The 16,973-nt window shown below is 39.8% G+C and overlaps 1 protein-coding gene across 8 annotated transcripts in view; it reads left to right on the top strand.

The window, feature by feature from the left end:
- The window catches only part of ZNF512 (zinc finger protein 512), a 40,115-nt gene extending 23,351 nt beyond the window's left edge, over positions 1-16,764 (top strand). For 4 of the 8 annotated variants that reach the window (XM_063790014.1, XM_001158757.5, XM_063790013.1 and 1 more), the window contains 5 exons: positions 1,550-1,744; positions 8,825-8,926; positions 9,919-9,981; positions 11,130-11,228; positions 14,824-16,764. In XM_063790014.1, coding sequence (XP_063646084.1) covers positions 1,550-1,744; positions 8,825-8,926; positions 9,919-9,981; positions 11,130-11,228; positions 14,824-15,132 — 768 coding nt within the window. In that variant the 3' untranslated portion in view covers positions 15,133-16,764. Of the gene's footprint in view, positions 1-1,549; positions 1,745-8,824; positions 8,927-9,918; positions 9,982-11,129; positions 11,229-13,316; positions 13,484-14,823 lie in introns of all 8 variants that reach the window. The other 4 variants (XR_010149593.1, XR_010149594.1, XR_001715669.4 and 1 more) reach the window with 2 other exon arrangements.
- The last annotated feature ends 209 nt before the right edge of the window (positions 16,765-16,973 follow it).

Here is a 16,973-nt window from a genome sequence, read left to right as displayed (position 1 = left end):
TTTATGGATAATGCTTTTGTTATATCTAAGAAATCTTTGCTTAACTCAATGTATAATTTTCTTTCTTTTTTTTTTTCTTGAGACAGAGTCTCACTCTGTTGCCCAGGCTGGAGTGCAGTGGTGCGATCTTGGCTCACTGCAACCTCCGCCTCCTGGGCTCAAGTGATTCTCCTGCCTCAGCATCCTAAGTAGCTGGATTACAGGTGCCCGCCACCGTGCCTGGCTAATTTTTGTATTTTTAGTGAGATGGGGTTTCACCATGTTGGCCAGGCTGGTCTTGAACTCCTGACCTCAGGTTATCCGCCTGCCTCAGCCTCCCAAAGTTCTGGGATTACAGGCATGAGCCACTGTGCCTGGCCCTCAGTGTATAATTTTCTGTTGCTACTGTGAATCACCACAAACTGAATGGCTTAAAACAACACACATTTATTATCTCACAGTTCTTTAGGTCAGAAATCCAGTTACAGGATGCTTCATCTGGTTCCTCTGCTTAGAGTCTCACCAGGCTGGAATCTGTGTCGGTAGGGCTGTTCTTTTTTAGAGGCTCTAGTGAGAGAACATGTTTCTAGACTCATTCTGATTGTTCAAGAATTCAGTTCCGTGCAGTTGCAGGAGTTCCTTTCCTTATTTGCTGTGGGCTAAGAATTCTCCCTTTCCAAAGGCCACCTGCATTCCCTGGCTCATGGCTGTCTTCAAGTCAGAGACAGCAGGTTGGATGTCTCTCATGCTTTGAATCTCTCCTGCCTCTTCTTCTGCTGGATCTGTCTTACTTAAAGTCAACTGATTATAGACTTTTATCACATTTACAAAATACCTTCACATCAATACACTTAGATTTATGTTTGATTGACTAACTGATGACTGTATCTCAGCCAACTTGACACATCAAAAAACCGTCATACACAGGATCACACGCATTTTCTCCCTTGCTATCTTCTAGAAGTTTTATAGTTTTATGTTTTACATTTAGGGCTATGGTCCATTTTGAGTTAATTTTTATATATAGTGTGAGGGATGGGTTAAGATTTGTCTCTTTGTATACGAATGTGTCTTTTAACCACTAAGAAGCCTTTTTTTTTTTTTTTGAGACAGAGTTTCACTTTTATCGCCCAGGCTGGAGTGTAATGGCGCAATCTTCACTCACTGCAGCCTCCACCGACCTCCCTGGTTCAAGCGATTCTTCTGTCTCAGCCTCCCGAGTAGCTGGGACTACAGGCGTGTGCCACCATGCCAAGCTAATTTTTATGTTTTTAGTAGAGACAGGGTTTCACCATGTTAGCCAGGCTGGTCTCCAACTCCTGACCTCAGGTGATCCACCCGCCTCGGTCTCCCAAAGTGCTGGGATTACAAGAGTGAGCTACCACGCCTGGCCCTAAGAAGCTTTTTTTACCAGTAAAATATACATTAATATGGTGGAACTTGATGCTAGTGGTTAGCAATCTACTACATAGCTCTTTTGATATTTAGAGCAGGAAGCTCAGCCTTTAATCACTGGCTGTGATGGATGCCACTTATCAGGCCTATGTTTTGCTGTGTCTCATTCTTGCAGATATCCTTCTTTCCAGAGTCAGGACAGCCAGAGTGCTTAAAGGAGATGAACCTAGAGTCAAAGAGTGGGGGCCGAGTTCAGAGACGTTCTGCCAAGATAGCTGTATACCACCTGCAGGAGCTGGCCTCTGCTGAACTGGCCAAGGAATGGCCCAAGAGGAAGGTGCTTCAGGACCTGGTACCTGATGATCGAAAGGTAAGGCAGAAGCATGTATCAATTTGGGAACCATTATGTCTAACGTTGTGCCTACTGTACACAGAGAAGTAAATGCACTTGAGTAAGTACGTGATAGGCAGTATTTTGTTTGTTTATCTTTGGAGATAGAGTACATCTGATCTAGCTTCGGTGTTTGGATTCAGTTAGGTTCTAGAGTGACAGTCTGTTTCATAAGTTCCTTAAAGAGCCCTCTTAATTCTGGACTACTTCCAGAGGGAACCTGAATTCTCAGATTAGATTTTTGTGTAATGTGTTTTTGTTTTGCTAGGTCATATGTAGTAGTTTATATTTAGTTGAGATAAATGGTTTCAGTTTGTTTTGTAGTAACAGAACTCCTCTCCCCCGCTTTTTTCAAAATAAAATCCTCTGCAAAACACCAGTATATAAAATAACTTAAAAACAGATTTGCTTTGAGTAGCTGTGAGTAGTGAGCCCAAAGCCTTGTCTACTTGGCCTTCTTCTTCTTGATACTTTTATTGTTCCCCTACATGGCCCCAAGCATACTTCTGAGGGGTGCAGAACCTGTTTGGAAGCCCTTGGATCTATTAGAATCTATTAGAATAGATCATAGAAGAAGGGGCCTTATTTAGCCAAAAGAAGACAAGGATATATGACTATCGGATAGTCTTGGGAACAGGTTGAAGGGATACATAATAAGGAGTAAGAGAGGAGCAAAGGGCCTCTTATTCTCCAGGGTATCAAGAAGTTCACATTTGGCATAGGGCTCTGACATACGTGAGAGGAATGTTATGTCTTATAAGAAAATAAGGCTGGGTACAGTGGCTCAAGGCTGTAATCCCAGTACTTTGGGAGGCTGAGGCGGGTGTATCATGAGGTCAAGAGATCGAGACCATCCTGGCCAACATGGTGAAACCCCCTCTCTACTAAAAATACAAAAATTAGCCTGGTGTGGTGGCAGGTGCCTGTAATCCCAGCTACTCAGGAGGCTGAGGCAAGAGAATCGCTTGAACCCGGGAGGTGGAGGTTGCAGTGAGCCAAGATTGGACCACTGCACTCCAGCCTGGGTGACAGAGTGAGACTCTGTCTCCAAAAAAAAAAAAAGGAAAAGAAAAGAAAAGAAGGTCAAACCCTAGTTTCTAACACTTATGTCTTTTTTGGTCTAAAAATTAGTCCAGAGTGGTAGGTGTGCACTCCTGGTGGACGCTACTGGTGTCCAAGGAGTTGGATTGTATTTTTGAATATTAGAGTATACTTTCTTGTTTTGGACTTATTTCTACATTTTTTTTTCCTGCTACAGGCTAAAGTACATGGCTATCTAAATCCAATTTAAATGTGGGTTTTGCACAGTGATATTTATCTCATGATATTACAGTCAGGTTTCAGTATGCATAGGATGTCATAAGGAAATTTAAATATTTGTTAACTGGCTGGGCCCAGTGGCTCACGCCTGTAATCCCAGCACTTTGGGAGGCTGAGGTGGGTGAAACACGAGGTCAGGAGTTCGAGACCAGCCTGGTCAACATGATGAAACCCCGTCTCTACTAAAAATATTTTTAAAATTAGTGGCTGGGCACAGTGGCTCACACCTGTAATCCCAGCAATTTAGGAGGCCGTGGTGGGCCGATCATCTGAGGTCAGCAGTTTGAGAACAGCCTGGCTAACATGGTGATACCCCTTCTCTATTAAAAATACAAAAATTAGCTGGACATGGAGGCGAGTGCCCGTAATCCCAGCTGCTTGGGAGGCTGAGGCAGAAGAATCGCTTGAACCTGGGAAGCAGAGATTGCAGTGAGCCAAGATCGTGCCATTGCACTCCAGCCTGGGCAACAAGAGCAGAAATCTGTCTCAAAAAAAAAAAAAATTAGCCGGGTGGGACACACGTGTAGTCCCAGCTGTAGTCTCAGGTACTGGGGAGGCTGAGGCAGGAGAATCGTTTGAAACTGAGAGGCGGAGGTTGCAGTGAGCCAAGATCATGCCACTGCAATCTAGCCTGGGCCACAGAGCAAGACTTCATCTCAAAAAAGAAATAATAAAAATAAATAAATAAATAAATATTTGTTGCTGGGCGCGGTGGCTCATGCCTGTAATCATAGCACTTTGGGAGTCCAAGGCGGGCGGATCACGAGGTCAGGAGATTGAGACCATCCTGGCTACCACAGTGAAACCCCATCTCTACTAAAAATACAAAAAATTAGCTGGGCATGGTGGTGCTTGCCTGTACTCTCAGCTACTTGGGAGGCTGAGGCAGGAGATTCACTTGAACCCGGGGGGCAGAGGTTGCAGTGAGCCGAGATTGTGCCACTGCACTCCAGCCTGGGTGACAGAGCAAGACTCCGTCTCAAAAAAAAAAAATAAATAAATAAATAAATATTTGTTAACTCATTGATAAAGTTGGGTATTCTCATCTAGCAGAGGCTTTCCTAAAATCATCAAATAGGTTATATATGTGTATATGTGTATATATATGTGTGTGTATATGTGTGTGTGTGTGTGTATATATATATATATATATTTTTTTTTTTTTTTTTTTGAGACAGCGTCTCGCTCTGTCACCCAGGCTGGAGTGCTGGCATGATCTCGGTTCACTGCATCCTCTGCCTCCCAGGTTCAAGTGATTCTCATGCCTCAGCCTCCCAAGTAGCTGGGATTACGGGCACGTACAACCATGCCTGGCTAATTTTTTGTAGAGATGGGTTTTGCCATGTTGCCCAGGCTGGTCTCAAACTCCTGAGCTCAGGCAATTCGCCTGCCTCGGCCTCCTGAAGTGCTAGGATTACAGGCGTGAGCTACTGTGCGTGGCCTGGTTTATATTTTTGACAGTGTATAGATAAAAGGCATTATTCTTTCTTAAATATAAAAATTTAATCTTTTTGAGTAGATAACATATTCTTCAAATGGTTCAAAAACTCAAAATGATGCTGAACATTGAATTAGCCCACTCCCACCTTGTCCTTGTTCTGTCCTGTCCCCATGGTTAACCATTCTTATTAGCTTCTTGTGCATCTTTCCACTGTTTCTTGATGTACATATAAGCAATGTATATTCTTTCTTAAAAACTTTTAATTTTGAAATAATTTTAGACTAGTTAGCAGAGTTTCCAAATGCTCTTCACCTAGCTTCTCCTAATGCCAACATCTTACATAACCATATCTTAGGATATTATCAGGATACCACATTTTATTTCATTTCTGTGTCTCCTTAGTCTCTTCCAATCTGTTATAGTTCCCCTGGCTTTGTCTTTTGTGTCCTTGATGCTGTTGAAGAGAACTGGCTGGTTATTTTGTAGAATGTTCCCCAGTGTGGATTTGCATGATACTTTCTCAAGATTAGGTTGAGAGTATCATGACTCTCAGTGGTATTCTTGGCAAGAATACCACTGAAGCAATGTTGGCCCTTCTCCATGTATCATATCAAAAGGTATATGATGTTGATATGTCTCTTACTGATGATGATAATTTTGATCAGTTGCTTAGGGTGTGTTTTCTAAGTATCTCAATGGCAAAACTACAATCTTCCCATTTGTAATTAGTGGATATTTTGTGGGGAGATGGAATATGCACATATCCTGTTTCTTATCATACTGTTGCCTTCTTAGATTAGCATCCATTGACAATATTTGCCAGTAGCATTTTTTTTTTTTTTTTTTTTGGAGACGGAGTCTCACTCTGTCACCCAGGCTGGAGTGCATTGGCGTGGTCTCGGCCCATTGCAACCTCCGCCTCCCGGGTTCAAGCAATTCTTCTGCCTCAGCTTCCTGAGTAGCTGGGACTACAGGTGTGCACCACCACGCCCGGCTAATTTTTGTAGTAACAGTAGAGACGGGGTTTCACCATATTGGCCAGGCTGGTCTCGAACTCCTGATCTTGTGATCTACCCCCTAGAGTGCTGGGATTACAGGCATGAACCACCGTGCGTGGCCGCCTGTAACAGTTATGCCTGTGATGTTTACATAATGATTTTCAGTTTCCATCGTTTTTTCTATAATTATTGATTAGAACTGTACTGTGAAAAGATCTGTTGTTTTTCTCTATTTGTATAAGTTAAAGACTCAATGATGTTTATTTTATTCCATGAGTTATAATCCAATGCTGTTATTATTTATTTTGCTGCTCAGTATGTCCTGGATTTGGCAGTTGAGAGCTCTTTCAAGTGGGCTCCTGTGTCTTTTTGACATCCCCTATCCTTTTTTGAGAAGATTTTTTACTTTATGACATGATAAGACAGGCCGTAGGCTTATCTTCCATTTTTCCTGCCCCAACCCTGGAATCAACCATTTCTCTAAGGAATCCTGGTTCCTTTTATTAAAGAATATATTTAGAAGTGAACATTTAAGTGCTAGTTCTACTGGAGTGTCATTGTTTCTGTGCCTTCTTGGTGGATAGAGTTAGGATATAAAGGCATGTATAGTCATACATGCACACATACACATCCATATTTATTTTATGGCTGTCTATCTGTATGTATATTAAAAGCCATGAGACCTTCATTTCCAATCCAACACCACAAGTTTCCTTCTAGCCTTCCTTTTTCCTTATTTGTAACTTCTTTCTCCAACAGTGAGAAACCCGGTTCTGATTATCCACAGTATATTTACTTATTTACTCAATTCTAGTAGTATATAAAATAGTTTCAGAATTACCAACTTATTCCCTTGTAAAAAACAAATTTTCTGTATTTGTGTGTACTTCTTTTCATCTTGAGCCTTACAGTATATAGTGAAAATAGTATTTTCCAAAGTTACTGAGGTTAGTTTTTTCTTCCCTGCCCCAATCATTGTGTCATTTATTTGTAATAGGTTCGTGTGTTATTTTTATTAAGTTTTGGGTTTCCCCTACATCCTATTTAATGTAACTATTCATTTATTTTGGGAGTATATGAAACTACCATGGTTCTAAATCAGACCTATTCAAAGAGATATGTTCTGAGTCACTACTCCTCATCCCAACTATTCCATTCCCATTCCCCTTTTCTTTCTACTGTGTTCCCACCTACCTCCAAAGATAACCAAACTCATTCGTTTTTAGTTTATCCTTCCTGTATTTTTATGTGATGGATCATCAGATACATGTATATTTTCTTATATCCCCTTCTTTCTTACTACAGATAATTTTTTTGATACTCTGCTTTATTTCACTTAATAATATAGTTGTGGCCAGGTGTAGTGGCTCACACCTGTAATCCCAGCACTTTGGGAGGCCGAGGCAGGCAGATCATGAGGTCAAGAGATTGAGACCATCCTGGCCAACATGGTGAAACCCTGTCTCTACTAAAAATACAAAAATTAGCTGGGCATGGTGGCGCACACCTGTAGTCCTAGCTACTTGGGAGGCTGAGACAGGAGAATAGCTTGAACCCGGAAGGCGGAGGTTGCATTGAGCCAAGATAGCACCACTGGACTCCAGCCTGGGCAACAGAGCGAGACTCCATCTCAAAAAAAAAAAAAATTTATATATATATACAGTTGTCCCTCAGTACATGTGGGGCATTTGTTCCAGGACCTCTGTGAATACCCAAATTTGTGCATACTTAAGTTCCGCAGTCAGCCCTGCCAAGCCTGTGTATATGAAAAGTGGTCTTCTGTATAGATGGGTTTTGTGTACTGAGAATACAGTATGCTTGATCCCTGTTTGGTTGAAAAAATCCACATATAAGTGGACCTGCACAGTTCAAACTCATGTTGTTCAAGGGTCAACTGTGTAACCTGGAAATAACTCCACATGTGTTCATAGAAATCATCCTCATCTTTTTTATAGCTGGATAGTACTTCATTTACATAAATGTGATAGTTTATTACTATTACTAATATGATAGTTTATTACTATCATATTTATGATAGTAAATATGTATCATATATGATACATTTATAATTATATTTATATAAACTATGTACTATGGAGCTGTAAAAAAGATTTTAGATAGGCCCATTTACACTAGCTTCAGAGGAGACTAAATGCTTATAAATAAAGCCACTTCTGTACTCTATAAAAGTATTGTGTACCCTATTCTTTTATAGATTTACCAGAGGTTCTTCGGGCTGCCTTCCTTACTTCCTCCATTACCTTTATGGGCTTTGGGTGTGTTTTTTGTCGCAGAGAATCAGCTTCTTTTCAGACACTTCCATTGTCAAAGCAGAAAGATTGTTTACTCACCAGAAATATAGCTATTTACCCATGGTGGACTTTGCAAGAACTGTCTGTGCAGGTTGCTCTCTCCTCTCTGGAAACTCTAGTTGTAGTTGTAAGGAGAGATCAACTCACGTCAAAGCCTGTAAAAAGAAGTGCTAGAAATAATTCTACTTTTGAAATATAAGCAGATATTATGTATTCTATTATGTGATTTCTGTCACATCCCTGTTTTATGTTGAACCTTAATTTTTTTGTTTTAGAATTTTAAAAATACCAAAATTACCATGTTATAATTGAAGAAAAATTAGAAATGCAGATAAATAGGAAAAAATATTAAAATGATTCAAAATCCTACCAGAGATGTAGTCCCAGCTACTCGGGAGGCTGAGGCAGGAGAATGGCGTGAACCCAGGAGGCGGAGCTTGCAGTGAGCCGAGATCATGCCACTGCACTCCAGCCTGGGCGACAGAGCGAGACTCCATCTCAAAAAAAAAAAAAAAAAAATTCTACCAGAGAATACCACTGTTAATATTTTGATTTATACACTTCTAACCTTTTACTCATCTACATTTATTTCTATGACTGAGTACACGAATGCGAATTTGTATCCCTCTCTTTTTTTAAATTTATTTTTTTCTTTCCTAATCATTAGAACCTATGAATCTTTCTTTTTTAACACATATTTTAATTCTATGTAGTACTCTGTAGCTTTTTTTTCTTTTTAAACTGTAGGTGAAGTATTATATCTGAGTCTCTTGTCCTCTGTTAAAAATCAAACTTTTCTAAGACAAACAATAGACCATTACACTTATCAGTTTCAGGTACTTTATAGGGTCTTATATCTTACAGTTTTTTTGTGTACAAGAGTATAGATTTCAGAATTATATAACCTAAAGAGTTGGGTGTGAAACTTTTGGGATATTTTGATTGGGAGTTGTATTTATCTAATGTTTCTGGTTGTCTTGTCTTGTAGTTAAAATATACTCGTCCAGGGCTACCTACCTTCAGCCAGGAAGTACTACATAAATGGAAGACAGATATCAAGAAATATCATCGTATTCAGTGTCCTAACCAGGTGGTTCTTTCTCATTCATTTATTCAGTAAATGTTTATCAAGCATCTGCTCTTGCTTCTGTTATTTATTCCTTCACGACAAAGTACCTGAACCTCAGTGGCTTAAAACAATTATTTTATTTGTTCACAATTCCATAGAGCAATAATTCTGTAAAGGCTCAGGAGGGCAGTTCTCCTGCGATACGTAGCATCAGCTGGAATCGCTCATAAAAGTGCGTTCAACTGGAAACTCAGACTGGAATGTTCAAGATGGTTTCTGTGCAGCTGCATTTATCTGGGAGCTTGGCTGTCCATATGGCCTCTCTCTCTAGCAGAGTAGTTGGGCTACCAGCAGGGTACACAGTGACTGACTTCTCAGAGAATATTTTGAGATCATGAAAGCAGGGCTGCAGATCTCTTAAAATCTAGCTTCAGAATTTGCACAGCATCACTTCCATGGTGTTTCATTGATCAAAGGAATCATGGGACTAACCCAGATTCACAGGAAGGGTAAATAGACGCCACTTCCTGATGGCAAGAGTGGAAGAGAATTTGCAGCCATCTTTATTTTTACGATTCTAAAAATATTTTTATTTTCTAGAGTCAAGATGAGGGAGAGAGCCATCTTTAAACTATCACAGCTATAGTAGATTCAGTACTTTGCAGAGGAGTAAATATAAAAGAAGTGGGAACACATTTGCACTAAATAAAGCAGATTTAAAAAAAAACTATATAATTTTCTGTGTTTCTCTTAAGTGTCAGAGAAAGTACTGAGGGAAGGAAATGGCTTAATCTTTCCTAAACAACTTGTTCACCTTCTGTTTCTTTTCTTTTTACCTTTCCTTGGCTTTCCTTCTTTTGCGGCTTGCATGTATATTCTTTTTTCGTTTGTTTTGTGGCACAAATTATTGGTTTTCTTCCTTCAAATGTGGAGTTGGTCAGTGTAAATGGCCAGATTGTTCAGAGAAGGGAGCTATTTGGCATAGTCTTCACACTATTTCTTCTCTTTTGCAGGGCTGTGAGGCTGTCTACAGCAGTGTATCTGGCCTTAAAGCTCACCTGGGCTCTTGTACATTGGTTTGTAACTTTTTAAACTTACTATCTTAACATGTCCTCTAAAATAGTCTGACATGGAAGAGAATTCAGTTTAGGTGAACAGCTAGTTGTCCTGTTTACCATTATCTTCAGAGGCTGCTTTAGATTTTTATGTCTCTAAGATTCTTGGTCTGGTATTGGGTGGGATGCCAGGGCATGTCCAAGACTTAGAAAAGATCACCATAGTCACAAGTCATTATCAATTTAAAGGAATTGGAAGAAACATATATTTGTTCTGAGTTCCTATCCCTGAATTTTAAGAGATTCAGCTCCTTGCATTTGAGCCTCTCCTACACTGGTCCTGCCCTGTTTAGGTGGGCCTAAAACTTTGTAGAATCACCTTACATGTGCTTACCTGGATTGGTAAAGATCCTCTATACCCATCTGAACCATACTGGCCTCTCGGGATGGGAGGTGGGATAGGGTGTCAGGCTAACAGCCATTCACCTCACTGAATCTTTTCCATGTTGACCCAGGTGTCCTACAACCTACCAGCCATGGGAATTGCTGCCATTTTCCAATCTCCTCACACAAAATGAGCACCATGGAAACCTGAAGCTTCAGGAGGGGAGAGAAGTCTCAGTTCAAGGCAACAAGGGAGTTGTAGGCATCTAAACCAGATCTGTCCAGGAATGCTTAGGAGTTTGTCATCTTGATCCTAGTTTCTGAGTCCTTAAACTAGGTATTACGGATGGTACTCTTCTAATTCTGGATTTTGAAGGCACTTTTTGCGACAGTAGATCATAGTGGGAAGAATTGTACATTGGTGCCTCTGGTGAATTTTGGGCATTTGATCATTTTGGGGGAGGAACCAAGACAACCTGGAAGTGAAGTGAAAGGAACATAGGAAGGTAGAAAGATGTGGCATATTACCTGAGAAAAAGTAGGAGACTTTCAGGTTGTGTTGAAGTAGGGTGGGTGATTGGAACAGAATTGCACTAGGATGGATTTATGTTGATAATCATCCATCCAAGCTGGTTTTCCTAAATCTATTACTAAATTGGATCTTTTTCCTTCTTATCTTTGCTGAAGTAGAATTCCCTCTTTTCATCTCTAACAATCCCTACACATAGCCCAGTTATGTTGCTGAATTTACCAGTAATTCTTTTTTGTTTCTCTCTTGGAAATAGGGAAACTTTGTGGCTGGAAAATACAAATGTCTTCTATGTCAGAAAGAATTTGTGTCAGAGAGTGGTGTCAAGTATCACATCAACTCTGTCCATGCTGAGGTGAGGTTTTTGTAATCCTGTGGGCCTGATATGTAAGCCACAAGAGAGGTAGACTTTGTCCCTATTGTTATGGACTAAGGCTGTCAAGGAAAGTATCTCTAAAGTGGTTACCAGAGCCATTAGAGTTAAAATATTCTCTAAACTTAGATATATAATTGTATTTTTCTGTGAAAGTATTTGAAGTCACTGTTGAGGGGTGGGCGGGGTGGCTCATGCCTCTAATCCCAGCACTTTGGGAGGCCAAGGCAGGAGGATCACTTGAACCCAGGAGTTTGAGGCTGCAGTGAGTTGGTTGCGCTATTGCACTCCAGCCTAGACAACAGAGATCCTGACTCAAAAAAAAAAAAAAAAAAAAAAATCACTGTGACTGTAAGCATCCTTGAACTCTTTTTTTTTTTTTTTAGACAGAGTCTCGCTCTGTTGCCCAATCTGGAGGGCTCACTGCAACCTCCACCTCTCGGGTTCAAGCAATACTCCCTGAGTAGCTGAGATTACAGGCACCTGCCACCATGCCTGGCTAATTTTTGTATTTTCAGTAGAGATGGGATTTTGCCATGTTGGCCAGGCTGGTCTTGAACTCCTGACTTCAGGTGATTCACTTGCCTTGGCCTCCCAAAGTGCTAGGATTACAGGTGTGAGCCACCATGCCCGGCCTGAACTCTTCTAATTCCTTTAAATCCAATTAAGTCAAATGTTTGGGAACCAGATTGAGTTTACATGTTTGAAATTCTTATTTCACAGTGATCTCTATACATTCATGCCTTCTAGCATTCTAATGTCTTCCAGCAACCCATTTTTAATGCTGTTTAAAATACTGGATAAAACAACTAAAGGACATTATTGAGACAGTTGGGGAAATTTGAATGCTGACTATATTAAATAATAGTATTGTGTCAGTGTTAACATTCCCAAAGGTGATAGTTGTAGTCATGCAGGAGAATGCCCTTGTTCTTAGGCAGATATATGCCAAAGTGTTTAGGGATGAAGTATTATGATGTCTGCAACTAACTTGCACATAGTTCAGCAAAAGAAAGAAGGAGGGAAGAAGGAAGAGAGGAAGGAAAGAAATTAACAGTGGTAAATTTGATTGTTCATTGAACTGTTGCAACTTTTCTGAAGGTTTGTAATTTTTCAAAATAAAATTTTAAAATTGTGTATAAAAATGCTTTAAAGTTCAGAAGGTCAAGGGTTTTCTCTTGGGGAAGGTTTTTTAGTAATACAGGTGAACAGAGAAATCGTTTATGATATAATTAAATAGTCCTACTACAACAGCTTAGGAATACAATTTGCATTCTCTTGGAATATCTCACTGCAGAAACTATTGCTGCCTGATGTGGAAAAATAAAGGGAATACCTTTATTTATTTTCTGCCCTCAAATTTGATAGTACTTAACAATGTGAGCTTTAATTACTTCCATAAAATTTGGTTTCTGTTGCTTTACTGGCATAAGCTTTCAGAATCCCTAACCAAAGCCTGAGATGTCTTCTGAAGGCAGTCATATCTTTTTAGTAATAATAGCATATCTTTTTTTGCTTTAGGAAGTATTTAAAAGGTAATTATCGGCCAGGCACGGTGGCTCCCACGCCTGTAATCCCAGCACTTTGGGAGGCCGAGGCGGGCAGATCACCTGAGGTCAGGAGTTCAAGACCAGCCTGGCCATCATGGTGAAACCCCGTCTCTACTAAAAAGTTAGCTGGGTGTGGTGGCGGGCACCTGTAATCCCAGCTACTTGGGAGGCTGAGGCAGGAGATTTGCTTGAACCCGGGAGACGGAGGTTGCAGTGAGCCGAGATTGCGCCACTGCACTCCAGCCTGGGCAACAGAGCAAGACTCTGTTAAAAAAAAAAAAGGTAATTATCTCCTGACAAAATCTGGCCTTTATATAGTTAAATGGTTTGTCTATTTTCTTCCTAAAAAGTTAAAACCAACAGAATTGGAACCAACAAATTTCACTTGGTTTGGGGCATGCTCCCAGGCATTTGTTTATTGATTTATGCCTCTATGAATTTTGTGGGTGGTAAAACATCATTACCCTGTTTCTTCCTCCCTCCATCACATTTTCTTACACTACTTTTTTTTTTTTAACAGAAAATTTCAAACACATGAAAGTAGAGAAAATAGCATAATGAACCCAGTATGCTGTCAGCCATCCTCAGCAATCATCAGTGTATGGCCAATCTTGTGTCATTTATAACCTCACTTTTCTCCTCCCTTAAAGGCTTACTTTAAAGCAAATTCCACATAAAATTTCAGCTGTAAGTGCTTCTTTCAATATATATCTGTAAGAGATAAGGACTTTTGAAAACATATGACCACAAACATCATTATACCTAAAAAAGTTAAGAATTTTAATATTATCGTATGTCTAGTTATTATTTAAATTTCCCTGATTATCTTATAATGTTTTTTCAGAGTTGATTTTTCAAATTAGGATCTAAAACAAGGTCTAAATATTGCATTTGTTTGTTTTAATCTAGAGCAGCACTATCCAAAAAAATGTACTGTGAGCCATGTATATAATTTAAAATTTTCTAGTAGCCACATTAAAAAAGTATTTTAAAAGATGAAATTAATGTTAATAATTAAGCCCAATATATCTAAAATTATTTTTAACATTAAATCAATAAATTATTGAGATATTTTACATTTTTTTCATAACAAGTCTTTGAGATTTGTTGTATATTTTACATGAAAGCATATCTTAATTTGTTCTACTCACATTTAAACACATCACTTACCACATGTGGCTAGTGGCTATCTCATTGCATGGTGCAAGACTAAAAGCTTCCTCTTCTTTTTTACAAATTTGCCATTTATTGAAGAAACCGGATCACTTGTCACATACATGTACCCACATTCTGGAATTTTGCTGATTGCACCCTATGATAGTATTCCTGTATTCTGGCTATTTCCTTTTTTGCTTTTTGTTGTTGTTGTTGTTTGTTTTTGAGGTACAGGGACCACTGCAGTGGAGTCTTGCAGTGGGGCAGAGAGATTGGGCTCAACTCCCTATTCTGGCTTTTCCTATGAATTGGTAGATTTAGAAGATTGAACAGATCACTTGATAAGATTGAAGTTCTTTCTTTTTTGGCAAAAATACTTTATAATTGGATTTCATGTCCCCTACCCCTTAATTTTTTAAAGTGAGCCTCGAAAATGTTAAGTAATTCGCCCATGGTCACGTATCTAGAAACAGAGCTGGGATTTGCACCCAGGGGTCTGGCTACAAAATTTATGCTCTTAGTTACGATGCCGTCATGGAATAAAAATCTCCTATGGCTCAGTGTGTTACATCTTATGATGAGATTTATACTCAGGAGATATAAGAGTGGGATGATGCTAAGTAAACAGACTTTGTAGATCATTTATTAAAGTCCCTAGAATTACGCCTTACAAAATATGTGCTTATAATAGCTGCTCTGTGTTGGATTTCTCCATCTTAAAATATAGAATCCTGAGGTATGGTTCCATATCTGTTTCCTTCTTACTGTGTTCTGCCCTAATCATGCCTTTTTTCCATTCTTCCTCCACCTTTCTTTATGTTTGTTCTTCACTATATTTTCGACTGGATGACATTTCTATTTTGCCTCTCTAGGACTGGTTCGTTGTAAACCCAACAACAACCAAAAGCTTTGAAAAGCTGATGAAGATAAAGCAGCGGCAGCAAGAAGAAGAAAAGCGGAGGCAGCAGCACAGGAGCAGAAGGTCTCTAAGAAGGCGGCAGCAGCCTGGCATTGAGCTTCCCGAGACAGAGCTGAGTCTTAGAGTAGGGAAGGATCAGAGGAGGAATAATGAGGAACTGGTAGTGTCAGCCTCCTGTAAGGAACCAGAGCAGGAGCCAGTGCCAGCACAGTTCCAGAAAGTAAAGCCCCCAAAGACTAATCATAAACGAGGAAGGAAATAGGCAGTCAGTGTAAAAGTGCTCCTAGGAAAGCAGATGTGATGCTGTTGTCACGGGGACCTGTGCTGGGAGGACTGAGTGAAGATTCTTTCAGCTGTTTGTGTAAGGCTGTGACTTTCTCAGCTCCTTCCTCCTGTGTAAATTTCACTGTCTTCCCTTCTTACACTTTGATTCCCCCTCCCCTTTTAGTAGGTTTTCCTGCTATTCCTCGTCAAGTCCTCTTGTTTTTTTATCTTGCCCAAAGAGCTCCCTCTCAAGGCCAACTATAGGCTCCTCTTGCCCTGTACAAAACTAAGAAACCTCTTTGGTTGTCCTTTCCTTCCTGGGGTATAGAATGTTCTTGGAAGCTCCATGATTTAGTAGCTGCTCCATCATCTAGCTTGTGAAACCATTCCAAACTAATTTTTTAAAACCATAACTGATTTGTCATTTTGTATTTGTGATATAACAAGTCTAGAAGCTAGAAGTGTTGTCATTCACATAATAAGATTACTCTGTCTCCTTGGGAAAAAAACTTTATGGAGGCTGTTTGTCCTCTCAATATGGTTTTAAGATTGAAAGTAAGAAAACGGATTTAGGATGAAAACTCTAGAACTACCCTATGCTGTTTATACTGGGAAATGCTTTGTACCAAGTAGCAGTGACTAGACCCACAGACATGAAAAGCAACCTTAGGAGTAAAGTGACCCAAACATTAAAATGACAGGAAAGAGAAAGTAGAAGCAGCAATAAATACTGCCCCAACTTTCCTGGAGCCCGAGGCCTCATCCATAGCTATGATCACTTGCCCTCTGAAGCTTATTTTTGCTTCTTTGGTTTTAAGAATTGAGAAATATCACATTGCCCCTGATGTTTTGACAGTCTCCTAGTGCTCCTGGTAGTGCCACTAAGGGAAAACCAAGGTGCGCATTCCTTCTCCCTGGACTTTACCTTACTTGTTAGTCTACGCCCCACTGTTTTCACCCATCCCCTTAGCCAACCTCTGTCTTTTTGAATTTTCTGAGAATATTGTCCTATCCTCTTTTATATATGGAGTTCTCTCCTCTTTATATCCTGAGACTTTGACACCAGATGTAGATATTTATCTGGAGCTGGAAAGAAAAATTCTTTTTCTGTACCTCATGCCTATCTGGTAATGTTTAATGGGTTATTTCTCTTTGAGGGTGGCTTTCTCTGGAACATTGGTTAGAGCAGGTTTGTTGTCGTGTTTCTGGATTCTCTTCCCCATTTTGCGTAAATATTGGTCTTATATATTCTTGCCTATTTTGTGGCATATGCCACATAAAAAATGAACCCTGATACAGACAAGTACTACCTTTTCAAATTCTGAAAGGCTATTACCACTTTAACTCTTTGTGCTCCTCCAAATAGCTTTAAAATGTGGGCTTTTGTGAAGACCACTTTCAAACAAGGGAGCACTGAAACCTGAATTGGATACTGCCAGAATAGGTAGTTTTGAAACAAGTTAAGGACATGGTATATGCACTCTGCATTTTCATTGGCAGTGTGCCCTTAAAGCCCTTTCAGTAGATGAGGGTTGTCAGGGAGGAGAAATGAAGAAGCTATGTTAATTTCTGGTGAGTAAGACCTGGGGAATGTTTGGCAATGACAAAAGAAATAAATGACTCTCAGAAAGATGTTTCCAGTGTTCTTTGACGCCGACCTGCTGCATGACTCCTTGACACTGTATGGGGGTAAGAAGATGGCTAGAGATGGGGGTGAGTTTGAAATAAATTCCACATGCAGTTGTCTCAGTAGTTCTTTGGTTCATGAATTATGCTGGTTAAAATGAGTAGTTTGAGATTAAAGTGAATTAGTATAGGAAACTTGCCCAGTTTCATCCA

This window comes from Pan troglodytes, chromosome 12 (assembly GCF_028858775.2).
Source record: "Pan troglodytes isolate AG18354 chromosome 12, NHGRI_mPanTro3-v2.0_pri, whole genome shotgun sequence".
NCBI lineage: Eukaryota > Metazoa > Chordata > Mammalia > Primates > Hominidae > Pan > Pan troglodytes.
Note: the sequence above shows the minus strand (reverse complement) of the source record. Positions and strands in the feature narration are given on the sequence as shown.